Here is a 13,766-nt window from a genome sequence, read left to right as displayed (position 1 = left end):
GTTTGTTTTTTATGTTTGTACACTCTGTCCCTTCCTGTCACACTCTGGATATCATTACCTAAACTGCTGCTTTGCAATGCTGCCATAACCTTTAGCTTTGCAAGCCTGAATACCCCCTCTTCAGAACCATCCACCCCTCTACTTAATCTAAAATCCTCTCTACTTCCCTAGTTCCACGGTTTGCAAGAACACTGGTCTCAGCACGGTTCAAACGTAGGCTGTCCCAACAGTACAGCCCCCACTTTCCCAGCACTGATAGTGGTGTCCCACAAACTGAAACCCACTTCTCCCACACTAGTCTTTGAGCCATGGATTCATCTCTATATATATATATATGTGTCATATGCCAAATTGCATAATGTTCAAGTCATTTTGAAAGTACCACTCAATTTAAAGGCCAATATGCCCCCTTTGTATTGTGGTCTTATCGTGTCACAACATCTTAATAGAAAAGACTTTTAAATGATTGCAAACACAATTACATCAACATTTAATAAAATACTGAGAAGGCATGTTTACAGCAAGTGTTCACTGAAGTACAAATCTGCTCCACATCTCTGGACGTACCACACAGAAGAATCTTTAATAGTGATATTGACAATGATGGGTCAGTGTGATATTCACTGTGACGGGCGAGTGTGATATCGACTGTGACAGTCAGTGTGATATTCACTGTCATGAGTGAGTGTGATATTGACTGTTATGGGTGAGTGTGATACAAAGAACAAAGAGAAGTACAGCACAGGAACAGGCTCTTCGGTCCTCCAAGCCTGCGCCGACCATGCTGCCCGTCTAAACTAAAACCTTCTACACTTCCGGGGTCTGTACCCCTCTATTCCCATCCTATTTTGTCAAGATGCCCCTTAAACGTCACTATTGTCCCTGCTTCCACCACCTCCTCCGGCAGCGAGTTCCAGGCACCCACTACCCTCTGTGTAAAGAAAACTTGCCTCGTGCATCTCGAAACCTTGCCCTTCACACCATAAACCTATGCCCCCTAGTAATTGACCCCTCTACCCTGGGAAAAAGCCTCTGACTATCCACTCTGTCTATGCCCCTCATAATTTTGTAGACCTCTATCAGCTCACCCCTCAACCTCCATTGTCCCAGTGAGAACAAACCGAGTTTATTCAACCATAAACTGAGTTTATTATTATGGGTGAGTGTGACAGTGACTGTAATGGGTGAGTGTGGTATTGACTGTAACAGGTCAGTGTGATATTGACTGTAATGGGTGAGTGTGAAATTGACTGTAATGGGTGAGTGTGATATTGACTGTAATGGGTGAGTGTGATATTGACTGTAATGGGTGAGTGTGATATTGACTGTGACAGGTCAGTGTGATATTGACTGTAATGGGTGAGTGTGATATTGACTGTAATGGGTGAGTGTGAAATTGGCTGTAATGGGTGAGTGTGATATTGACTGTAATGGGTGAGTGTGAAATTGGCTGTAATGGGTGAGTGTGAAATTGACTGTAATGGGTGAGTGTGATATTGATTCTAATGAGTGAGTGTGATATTGACTGTGGTGAGTGAGTGTGATAATGACTGTGGTGAGTGAGTGTGATATTGACTGTGGAGAGTGAGTGTGATGTTGACTGTGACGGGTGAGTGAGATATTGACTGTGACGGGTGAGTGTGATAGTGACTGTGACAGGTCACTGTGATATTGACTGTGATGGGTCAGTGTGATATTGACTGTGACGGGTGAGTGTGATATTGACTGTGACAGGTCACTGTGATATTGACTGTAGTGGGTGAGTGTGATATTGACTGTGACGGCGAGTGTGATATTGACTGTGATGGATGAGTGTGATATTGACTGTGACGGGTGAGTGTGATATTGACTGTGTGGGTGAGTGTGATATTGACTATGACGGGTGAGTTTGATATTGACTATGATGGGTGAATGTGATATTGACTGTGGCGAGTGAGTGTGATATTGACTGTAATGGGTGAGTGTGATATTGACTGTAAAGGTTCATTGTGATGTCTTGTTTTGATGTGTTTGTAACATGCTCTGTGTTAATTCGGTGTAGTAACAGCAATTTCTCATCTCATACAGAAACATTGGATTTGAAAAATCACTGGAAAGATGATTGAAGTAAGCTGAACTTGGACGGGAAGCACCAGACTGTGAATAGCAGAATCCAGCAAGAAACAAAGGGGTTTTCTTTTTATCCTTTTATATCTGTAATTCTTCACAGACTGCTGTTGTTAACCTCAAGCATAAAATCCGAGAGATGATTCATCTCAATATGTTATTTCAAGAGGAGGCACAGAGGCCACTTGAACCTGTGTCATTATTCAAATTCTCTTTGCTTCATGCCCTTTTCCAGTTTATCCTTGAGCTTCTTAAATGTGGGACGCTTCCCAGGATCGTATTCCCAGCAGGATTTCATCATGTTGTACACCGAGGTGGGACACTTATCTGGACATTCCATCCGATAACCTTTCTCCACTTTGTCCGACAAATCTGTCAGTGACTGCAAAAAAAACCAGGAAGATAGGTAACCATTGGCATTTCAGTAACAGTATGCATCTGGAAAACCAGGCTCACAAAACATACTTTAAAGTCAAGATCACCACCAAGAGTTCAACGCGGTCATGGGATAGATTTACTTGTCAAGTGGATGTCTTGTTATGCTCTTGGCATAGCATAAGTGGCTTCCTTGATGTTCACTCTGACAAAGGAAGGTTCAGATGTGGAGATAACTTCAACACATTTATTCAACTATTTACAATTCTCCTATTCGGAATCGCCACTACTGTTAGTCCTTCTATAGCTACTCAGACTGACGAACCAGTCTGCTACAATCCAGGTGGTGGGTATGATGTGTTTCAATCAACCCTCTATACACACCGAGTGTCTCGACTGGAAAGAGGAAGATCATGTGTGCTGTGTCCTTTATATATGGGTTGGTGTAATGCTCCCCTTTGGTAGAGACACCTCTGTGTGTATCGTGAATGCCCATTGGTCGTGTCCTATCTTACTGACCTATTGGTTGAGTGTCTGTGTGTAATGTCTCTGGTGCTTCCTCTAGTGTCTAGCTAGCCTGTGTATTTACATTAACCCCTTGTGTATCTACAGTGATGCATATCACCACAGTGGATTGACAACGTAAGAATATTTGGGCCATTGAAATGCCAGTAGACCTAACAGACAAATGAAGAATTCTTGGGCCTTGGACCCCAAGATCATCGGGAGGCTCTCTCAACTCCCGTCCAAGAATTCCATCACAAACGATCTATTAAAGGTGTAAATGTGTAATAAGATGCTTGAATAGGTCCATCAGTTTTTATACACATCATTAGTAATAAAGCAAATCCTGTTGCAATGCTTAAATTAAACTGCTTTTTTTTTTGAATACAAAGAACATAGAATCCCATAGAATCCCTCCAGTGCATTAGGAGACCATTTGACTCATCAAGTCGGCACTGACCCTCCAAAAGAGCACGCTACTTAGGCCAATCCTTATCCTGTTAACCTCCAACTAATTCTTGGACACTAAAGGGCAATTTAGCATGGCCAATTCATGTAACCTGCACATCTTTGGACAGTGGGAGGAAACCAGAGCACCCGGAGAAAACACACGCAGACATGGGGAGAATGTGCAAACTCCACACCTGGAGTGACCAAAGGTCGGATTTGAACCCAGTAGCCTGGTGCTGAGAGGCGGCAGTGCTAACCACTGTGCCGCCCTACACACAGCAGAGAAGCAGGCCACTCAGCCTAACTACTCCACAATAGTCTTTATGCTTTAGTCAAGCCTCCTTCCACTCGACCTCATCCAGCTCTATCAGCTTATTTCCTCACATACTTATGTGAATTCCCTTTAAATACAAAAAAAAGCAAAATACTGCAGATGCTGGAATCTGAAACAAGGGGCGAAATTCTCCCCTACCCGGTGGGGCTGGGGGTCCCGGCGTAGCGGAGTGGCGCCAACCACTCCGGCGACGGGCCTCCCCAAAGGTGCGGAATTCTCCGCACCTTTAGGGGCTAGGTCCGCGCTGGAGTGGCTCCCGCTCCGCTGACTGGCGCCAATGGCCTTTGGCGCTACGCCAGCTGGCGTCGGGGCTGACCGAAAGGCCTTCACCGGCCGGCGTGAGTCCGCACATGCGCCGGAGCGTCAGCGGCTGCTGACGTCACCTCCGGCGCATGCGCGGTAGGGGGGGTCTCTTCCGCCTCCGCCATGGTGGAGGCCGTGGCGGCGGCGGAAGAAGAAGCGTGCCCCCACGGCACTGGCCCGCCTGCCAATCGGTGGGCCCCGATCACGGGCCAGGCCACCGTGGGGGCACCCCCCGGGGTCCGATCGCTCCACGCCCCCCCCCCACCAAGGACTCCGGGGGCCCGCTCGCGCCGCCAATCCTGCTGGCACAGAGGTGGTTTAAACCACGTCGGCGGGATTGGCCTGTCAGCAGAGGGACTTCGGCCCATTGCGGGTCGGAGAATCGCCGCGGGGGGCACGCCGATCGGCACGGGGGAACGCCGACCGGCGGGGCGTGATTCCCGCTCCTGCCGATTTCCGGGTGGTGGAGAATTCTGGCCACGGCGGGGGCGGGATTTACGCCGGTCCCGGCCGATTCCCCGACCCTGCGGGGGGTCGGAGAATTCCGCCCAAGAACAGGGAACGCTGAAAAAACACACCTGGTCTGACAGCATCTGTAGGGAGAGAAAACAGAGATAACACTGTCTGTTTGGCTCTAACTTTCTGATGAAGAGCCAAATGGACACAAAACTTTAACTCTGTTTGCTCTCACCACAGATGCTCCCAGAGCTGCTGAGCTTTGCCAGCGTTCTCTGTTCCCCTTAAATACATCTGTATTCTTCCTGTCATTCTTCCACTCTGGGTAACCAAGTTTCTTCTGAATTCCCTATAGATTTCTTTGTGACTATCTTGTACTGATGGCATCCAGTTTCACTCTTCCCACAAATAGAAACTCTGGGCGGGATTCTCCCACCCCCTGCCGGTTCGGGGACTTGCCGGGGGCCAGCGTCAATCCCACCCCCGCCGTGTCCCGAAGTCTCCGGCACCAGAGATTCGGCGGAGGCAGGACTCGCGCCGCGCCTGTCGGTGGCCTCCCCCCCCCCCCCCCCGGCGATTCTTCAGCCCGCGATGGGCCGAATTCCCACTGTTGTCAAGCCGGTCCTGCTGGCGTGAATCAAGCCACCTACCTTACCGGTGGGACCAGGCGGTGCAGGCGGGCTCCGGGGTCCTGGGGGAGGCGCGGGGCGATCTGGCCCCGGGGGATGCCCCCATGGTGGCCTGGCCCGCGATCGGGGCCCACCGATCGATGGGTGGGCCTGTGCTATGGGGGCACTCTTTTCCTTCCACCTTCGCCATAGTCTTCACCATGGCGGAGGCGGAAGTGACCCCCTTCCCTGCGCATGCGCGGGGATGACATCAACAGCCGCAGACGCTCCGGTGCATGCGCGGAAATCCGGCGTCCGGAGAAGTCCCTTCATCCCTGGCTAGCGTGGCGCCAAAAGCCTTTCCCGCCAGCCGGCGGGGCACCAACCACTCCGGCGCGGGCCTAGCCCCTCAATGTTAGGGCTTGGCCCCTAAAGGTGCGGAGACTTCCGCACCTTTTGGGGCGGCCCAACGCCGGAGTGGTTCACGCCACTCCATCCCGCAGGGACTCCTCGCCCCGCCGGGTAGGGGAGAATCCAGCCTTCTCTCTCTCTGTCTGCTCTAAAAAATCTTTCATAACTTTAAAGACCTCTAGTAGGAAAAAGATGCAGTTTGTTCGCATTTCTAACCATCTGATAATAAATCATTTTGCACCCTCTCTAGTGCCTCTACATCCTTTTTATAACATGGCAGGCAGAATCGCACACATTAATCTGAAGGTGCTCAACCTAAAGTTTGGGGCAAGTTTAGTATATCTTCCCTACTTTTCAATGTTAGTTGTCAAGAACCAAACCCCAATTTTTGGTTAGCTTTTGTTCATATCTTATTGACATGTGTCACCACTTTTAATGAGCAGGGTATTCGCACTCCTGGTTCCATTTATTCCTCTACCTCACTTAGATTCTTATTCTCAATAAGCCATTTTGAGCAGGCGGTCTGACAGCAGGATTCACCCGGCCATGCATAAATTAGCATAGCGAGGGAGAGGGAATCGTTCCAGGGCGCTGCTTTTAGCGCCAGCGCAGGCCAGGAGTGATTCTACTTCAGCGGGAAAACTTAAGGCTAGATTCTCCAATTTTGAGGCTATGTCCGGAGGATCCGCGGCGTTTTGCGTGGGAAAAGTTTAAAAAAAAATTTTTTTTAGAGTACCCAATTCATTTTTCCAATTAAGGGGCAATTTAGCATGGCCAATCCACCTACCCTGCACATCTTTGGGTTGTGGGAGCGAAACCCACGCAGACACGGGGAGAATGTGCAAACTCCACACGGACAGTGACCCAGAGCCGGGATCAAACCTGGGACCTCGGCGCAGTTAGACTGCAGTGCTAACCCACTGCACCACTGTGTTGCCCTGTACGTGGGAAAGGTTAACGCCGCCCCAGCACCGATCCTCCAACTGGTGAAGGGCTAGCAGCCCCGCCACGTAAAATGCCTGGCCTCCATGAAATAAACGGCCGGAGAATTGATGGGTCAGTGGCTGTGCATGTGAACGGCGACGGCCTACAGCGGTCGCACCATGCAACATGGTGCCGGCCGTGCGTGGACCCGACCTGCCAATTCGTGCACCCCGGACACCACCTCCACCACTCCCCCCAACCCTCGTCGAAGCCCCCCTGGTCAGCAGCACAGCTCCCACCCGATTGTAGCAGCGCTGAACACAGTTCGCAGCCGCCACGCCGGATTCCCGACCGCTGAGGCCACACGCCAACCACGCGGTCGGGAACTCGGCCCATCGGGGGAGGGTCTTCAGGTGATGCCCCGAGGCCATCCCAACAGTGCACGGAAACAGAGTCCGGAAATGGAGAATCCCGTCCTTAATCTCCCAATGGAAGAATCCAGCCCAATTTTTCTTACTGAATGGGCTGGATTCTCCAGTTCCCCAGTCACAGGTCTCTCAGCGGCCATTTGCTGGTGGTGGGACTCACTCCTCCTGCCACTTGACAATGGCACTCGGTTGAGTTGCTCATTCAGCGAGCCGGCTCCAATTGCAGCCTTCTCTCAGTGATAACAGTCACCGATATATCAGCTCAGCATGTCATGAAGATGATAATGATAATAATTTGTTTGTTATCAGATACTTACTTCAATTCCTCTAATTTAACAGGGGAACATTTTTCTGAGGGAGGAGCCAGTCACAATGTCCCTGGACATGCATTAATAAGCACTAGGATGGGCGGAGCCAATCAGACTGCCTTCAATTTAAAAGGTTATATGAGAAGAAATGCTTTGGCGTGGCAGTCAGACAGGACAGCCTCCTCAAAGCTCTGTCATGCCATCTGCATAACGCGTTAACCGCTAGTCGCAACTCTTGGAAGGAGCTGTTCCAATTTAGCAAGTAATTAAGTGTCACATGAGGATAAAGAGAGAGGGGATAATGGAGGATTATGGGCAGGAAGTTTTATTTCCACGGCAACGGTGTTGCCAAGGGCATCTCGAGACGAGGGCAGGCAGTGAGAGAGACAGCAAGGATCGAGCACATACAGTCCTAGTGTTTAACCCTTTAAGAGGTTGGTTTAGCTCAGTTGGCTGGACAGCTGGTTTTTGATGCAGAAGGATGCCAATAGCGTGAGTTCAATTCCTGTACCAGCTGAGGTTATTCATGAAGGCCCCACCTTCTCAACTTTGTCCCTCACCTGAGGTGTGATGACCCTCAGGTTAAATCACCACCAGTCAGCTCTCCCCCTCACAGGGGAAATCAGTCTATGGTCGTCTGGGACTATGATGACTTTACTTACTTATCCCTTTAAGAGGTTCTGGGATCATCAGCAACATTAACCATTTCAACACAGAGTACGTGATCCAGGATAGGGGTGGCAGTGAGGGAATTGTGCATAAAAATGCCTTTTGTTGAAATGGAATTAAAGTAAATTGGGCCCTTATCTGAAAAGGGAGAATGCGCAGAGTACGGTGAGCAGGTGGGAGAACTTGGTTCAGTTGCTCATTCAGCGAGCCAGTACAACACGATGGGCCAAATGGCCTCCTTCTGCGCTGTAACAATCATGTGACAGCAATTTCTGTTTGCCTGATTTCTTTCTGGTTGAGGTGGAGAAGCAAACAGAGTGTAAATAATTAGAAATCCAGAACGAAAGAGAACTTGCAGGAACTGTGCAACAAGCCAGCCAGCATGTTAAATCAAAAGGGAGATTGGAATATTGAATGGAGATCCTTTGGTAAAGTGGGGAGGGGGCTCAAAACGTGAACCTCCCTTTGATCATCCCAGTTCCCCTATATACATTTGGCTGACAAGGAGTTGAAGAAGGAATGCATTCCAGTTTTAAAAAAGGCAAGTTACAGACCCCTCAGATCAAATATCTTGCTCTGTAAAATCTGAAGTACAAGAACATTCGGGTTTAGAAAGAATCTCCTTCAAATAGAATGACCTGCCTGAGTGTTTCTAAAATGTGAACCGACCCCCTAAACCCAGATTTTAATTTGACCCAACCAGGGGGAATGGGGCAGGTTTGGGTTTAATACCTGGGGCTGGATTCTCCGTTTGGGAAACTGGCACAAAACGACCAGCGATTCCCTGCTCCGGGGGGGCCTAACAGCCAGGCAGCGTGGAACTCCCGGCTCTCGCTGCCGATACGTCCCGGAGCATTGCCGGGTCCGTGACCGGACATGCACATGGCGACGGCCTGCAGCGGCTGCACCGTGCCTCATGGCGGACGCAGCCCGCGGACCTGACCGCAAATATTGTCCCCACCTAGGCCGGCTTGCAACCTACCACCTACCACCCCACCACAGTGTCCCCAGCCCCGAATAATGCCCCCTACCCTCGGATTGGCCATCCCCTGACTGTGGCGGCACTGGACTGAGTCCGCAGCCGCCACGCTGAGTTCCAGACAGATGAGACCATGAGAGTCCCATGCCATCGGGAACTCAGCCGGTCGGGGAAGGAGCATCGCGGGGCGGGTCTCAGGCAATGGCCTGAGGCCGTGGATACGACATGCGAGTACACCGCTTTTCAGGGGGTGGAGCATCGCAAAAGCAGCGCCGGCCCCCAATTTCGTCATCATCGGGGATTCTCCGCCCTATTGCCAAACGCAATTTCGGCGTCGGGGATTGGAGAATCTAGTTCCTGGTTTGAATTCCGTTCCATAGAATCGCTATTTCATAGAATTTACAGTGCAGAAGGAGACCATTTAGCCCAATGAATCTCCACTGGCCCTTGGAAAGAGCACCCTACTTAAACCCATGCCTCCACCCTATCCCCGTAATCCAGGCATTGTCAAACTCGGGGACACGGCCCGCAGGTGGGTCGCGGAGCCATCCGTCGAGGCGCTCCTGATCGCGCAAATCCACGCGCAATAGCCGACTTTTAACTATGCTGGCTGCAAGCGGCCTGCAAAATGGCCACGACCATGTAAAAAAAATTCAGCCGCACTGCGCATGCGTGTCCGATCATCAGTGCGCATGCGCAAAACTATGTGCATGCACACCGATGATTGGGCACGCTTGTGCAGTGCGGCCGCATTTTTTTTATACGGTCGCAGCCTTTTTTTTTTACAAGTTCGGGGGGCCAAAGGGACCATTGGGGCCAAAGGGACCCAAAATCATTTCCTCCATTTTTGTCAGCAACAAACAAGGTAAGAGAAAATGGTGGGTCATGCAGGTCAGCCGCCATGGGCTGCGAAGGTCGGCCGGCGTGGGTCGCGAAGGTCAGCCGGTTGGTAAAAATGAGTCCCCGGAAAAAAACGTTTGAAAAACACTGGCATAATCCAATAACCCCACCTAACATTTTGTTAATTAAGGGATAATTTAGCATCACCAATCCACCTAACCTGCACATCTTTGGATTCTTTGGAATCATCGAATCTCCACTGTGCAGAAGGATATTTGGCCCATCGTGTCTGCACCGACTCTTGGAAAGAGCACCGAACTAGGCCAACGCCCTCACTCTATCCCCGTAACCCAGTAACCTCACCTAGCATACTAGGGAGGAAACTGGAGCACCCGGAGGAAATCCATACAGACACAGGGAGAAAGTGCAAACCCCACACAGACAGTCACCCGAGGTTGGAATTGAACCTGGGGTCCCGGCGCTGTGAGGCAACAGAGACAACAGTGCTAACCACTGTGCCAACGTGCCACATTTGAAGTCAATGCAGCGTTAAAACGGAACCAGGTGTAAAATGGGACAGTAAGTAACCCCAAGTCAATAAAGGCGATTTAAAAGAATGCCGGAAATCCTCAGCAGGGCAGGCAGCAACTGCGGAAAGAGAACCCAAGAGTTAAGTTTGTTTCTCTCTCCGTTGATACTGCCGTGTCTGCTGAGTATATTTCCAGTTGTCTGTTTCGGGCCCTGCCCCCAGTATTTTACATTTGGATTGATATTTATTTCACTGTCACTTCTCTTCCAGAAATGCCCAACTTGAAGAAATTCTGCTCTTGTCTCCAAAACGAACTGAGTATTTGGCCTGAATGCTCCACTCGCCCCACAGTGGTTAGGTTACAATCAAGATTATTTTCTGGGGTTTTGAATATTCACGGGCAAGATTCTCTGGCCTCTCAGCCGCATGTTTCCCGGTGGCAGGAGGCGGTGCACCATTCGCTGGCAGTGGGATTCTCTGTTCCCGCGCACTGTCAATGGGATTTTCCATTGAAGTCACCCCAAGCCGCTGGGAAACCCGTGGGCAGGGGTGCTCTGCCGGCAGGAATAGAGGATCCATCCTCCAGCGAACAGCCGGTGAATTCTGGCCCACCTATTGGTCCTCCTTTGTCCCTGTGCTTTTGCTGCTTAGGTTTAAATTGGATTTCCAACAGTGGCTCAAACTTCCGCTCCATCCCATCAATGCAGCACGGTAGCATAGTGGTTAGCACTGTGACTTCACAGCGCCAGGTTCGATTCCTGCTTAGGTCACTGACTGTGCGGAGTCTGCACGTTCTCCCCGTGTCTGCGTGGGTTTCCTCCGGGTGCTCCGGTTTCCTCCCACAGTCCAAAGATGAGCAGGCTAGGTGAATTGGCCTTGCAGAATTGCCCTGAGTTAAGATGGGGTTGCAGGGTTACGGGGATAGGGTGGAGGTGTGGGGTTATGTAGGGTGCTCTTTCCAAGAGCCGGTGCAGACTCGATGGGCCGAATGACCGCCTTCCTTCTGCACTGTAAATTCTCTGATTCTATGAATGCATGTTGTGCCCCTGTACCAGCCCCAAATCCTTATCTGTTCCCTGCCCAGCCCATATATAGCTGGGATTCCCATTCCTGCTTACCATCCAGGGCATCTGATCAAAGGAGATGGTGACGTAATGGTAATGTCATTGAAATAGTAATCCAGAGGCCCAAGCTAATTCTCTGAGGATATGGATTCAACGTGCCAACTTTCCGAATTTATTAATAAAATTCTGGGATTAAAAATTAGCTGCAGTAATGAAGACCACGAAACTAGCATTGATTGTCATAAAAGAAAACCCATCTGGCTCACTCATGCTTGTTTAAGGAAGGAAATCTGCCATCCTTACCTGGTCTGGCCTACAGGTGACTCCAGACTCGAAGCAATGTGATTGGCTCTTAAATACACAGGGCCAACAGCAGACCATTCAGTTCAAGGGCAATTAGGAATGAGCAATAACTGCTGGCCCTGCAAATGATGTCCCTACCCCATGAAAGAATATTACAAAGGTACATGACTGTGATGTCTGCTGGAGCTGAATAGTCTGCCACTGTACTACTCCTCACTGCTTTGATCCACGTGTGAAGAATTGCACTTAGGCAGCAATCTGGTCTGACTACTTGATCACCCAGTCTCCCTCTTTCAGATGTGGAGGATACAGGCAGTCCTCGACTTTACGATGAATGGCATATACGGCATTTATAAATTGGCAACTGACTTCCTGTGCCCGCCATGAGCTGAGCAGTTGCACGAAAGATAGCTCTCTCCTGGAAACGTCTCATTGGATCCTTTTAACCTAATGAATGGCCACCAAAAGTATGGAAAAATAAACCAACCGAATCCGTAGTTAGAACCTGCCCGATTGAGATGCTGGCGAACCAGCAGCCAGATCGCAAAGCCAGTAAACGCAAAGAAAGAAACACTCCAACCCCAGAACAAGGGACCCACGTGGCGATGCAGATCCAGCCAGGGTCGCTAACGCCAACCCAGTCGTCGACAGAGAAACTGGTGGAGTTTATCCCCAGAGAGCTCCAAAGGCACAGAGAGGCACCTGGCAGGTGGGATAGAGCAGCAAGCTGGGGGTGGCAGGGCATGAGGGGCAAGGGAAGGGGGGATAGGCAAGGGGGAGGCAGTGGGGGAGTGAGGAAAGGAAAGGGGAGAATGACTATTTCCAGCTGCACAGAGGCACGAGACAGGGATGCCCATTGTCCCCGTTGCTGTTCTCTCTGGCACTTGAGCCACTGGCTATCGCTCTTAGATCATCGAAGGGGTGAAGAGGCATCCAGAGCCTTTTCGGGATACAAACTAATCCTGAGGAAGAGTGAAATCTTCCTGGTGAAGCCCCAGGGGCAGAAGCAGGGCTGGGAACACTGCCCTTTAAACCGGCCCAAACCAAGTGCAGATACTTGGGGATGCAGATAAGCCACGACAGGGCATGGCTCCACAAGTGGAACCCGTCCAACCTGGTGGAAGAGGTGAAGCGGTATCTGTGGAGGTGGAACCCTCTCCCACTTTAACTTGGTGGGAAGAGTGCAGTTGATAAAAATTAACATGGAGTCAAGGTTCCTCTTCATTTTCAGATCACTCCTGGTCTTTATCCCCAAATCCTTCTTCACCAAGGTGGACAAGCTAATTACGGCTATCGTGTGGGCTGGAAAGTTCCCTCGGACCCGCAAAACCATCGAAAAGAGAGGGCGGAGCAGGATTGCCTGGCTGTACTGAACCTCCTATTCTACCACTGGGCAGCAAATGTAAAAAGGGTGTGGGGGTAGCTGGGGGATCCAGAGGCGGAATGGGTATGGCTGGAGGAGACCTTGTGTATTGGAATGTCCATGTGGGCATTGGCCACCGCCCCACTCCCATTCCCCCCAGCCAAGTATTTGGTGGGCCAGGTGGTGGTAGCCACACTGAGGACCTGGAACCAGCTCAGGCAGCACTTCAAACTTAGAGACATGTCTGTTGCAGCCCCCACCTGAAGAAACCATAGGTTCATTCCACCAAAAATAGGTGCCACTTCCAAAACCTGGAGAAAGGACAAAGGGGTGTTGCCAGTAAAGGATCTCTATGTAGACAGTAGAGTAGAATCCTTGGGGTTATAACAGAGAAGCTACAGCTCATGAAAGGGAACATGCTCCGGTACCTGCAATTATGAGACTTCTCCACAAGGGGGCAGAACATTCCCTCAGCTACCCAGACCCACTCTACTGGACAGACTGTTAGAGCAGGATGAATTAGTGGACGGTAAATGCACAGACATATATGATCGGCTGTTAGAGAAGAATAAAGACCCCTCTAGACGAGCCAAGAGAAAGGTGGGAGGAGAAACTGGACATTGAGATAGAGGGAGCACTCTGGAGCAAAATACTGCACAGGGTGAATTCCAGCTCCTCATAGAACATAGAACAGTACAGGCCCTTCAGCCCTCGATGTTGTGCCGAGCAATGATCACCCTACTTAAACCCACGTAACCCGTATACCCGTAACCCAACAATCCCCCCATTAACCTTACACTACGGGCAATTTA

The 13,766-nt window shown here is 50.3% G+C and overlaps 1 protein-coding gene and 1 long non-coding RNA gene across 3 annotated transcripts in view; one reads left to right on the top strand and one right to left on the bottom strand.

The window, feature by feature from the left end:
- Nucleotides 1-2,197, top strand: part of LOC119953125 — a 45,943-nt gene extending 43,746 nt beyond the window's left edge. Inside the window, exon 3 of the long non-coding RNA XR_005457963.1 lies at nucleotides 2,068-2,197. This is a non-coding gene — a long non-coding RNA (uncharacterized LOC119953125). The remainder of the gene's footprint in view (nucleotides 1-2,067) is intronic.
- Nucleotides 2,198-2,260: 63 nt separating this feature from the next.
- matk (megakaryocyte-associated tyrosine kinase) overlaps nucleotides 2,261-13,766 on the bottom strand; it is a 147,137-nt gene continuing 135,631 nt past the window's right edge. For both annotated transcript variants that reach the window (XM_038777002.1, XM_038777003.1), the window contains one exon: nucleotides 2,261-2,488. In XM_038777002.1, coding sequence (XP_038632930.1) covers nucleotides 2,306-2,488 — 183 coding nt within the window. In that variant the 3' untranslated portion in view covers nucleotides 2,261-2,305. The remainder of the gene's footprint in view (nucleotides 2,489-13,766) is intronic.

Source organism: Scyliorhinus canicula, chromosome 18 (assembly GCF_902713615.1).
Source record: "Scyliorhinus canicula chromosome 18, sScyCan1.1, whole genome shotgun sequence".
NCBI lineage: Eukaryota > Metazoa > Chordata > Chondrichthyes > Carcharhiniformes > Scyliorhinidae > Scyliorhinus > Scyliorhinus canicula.
The sequence above is the reverse complement of the archived record's forward strand: the minus strand, read 5'-3'. Positions and strand labels throughout refer to the sequence as shown.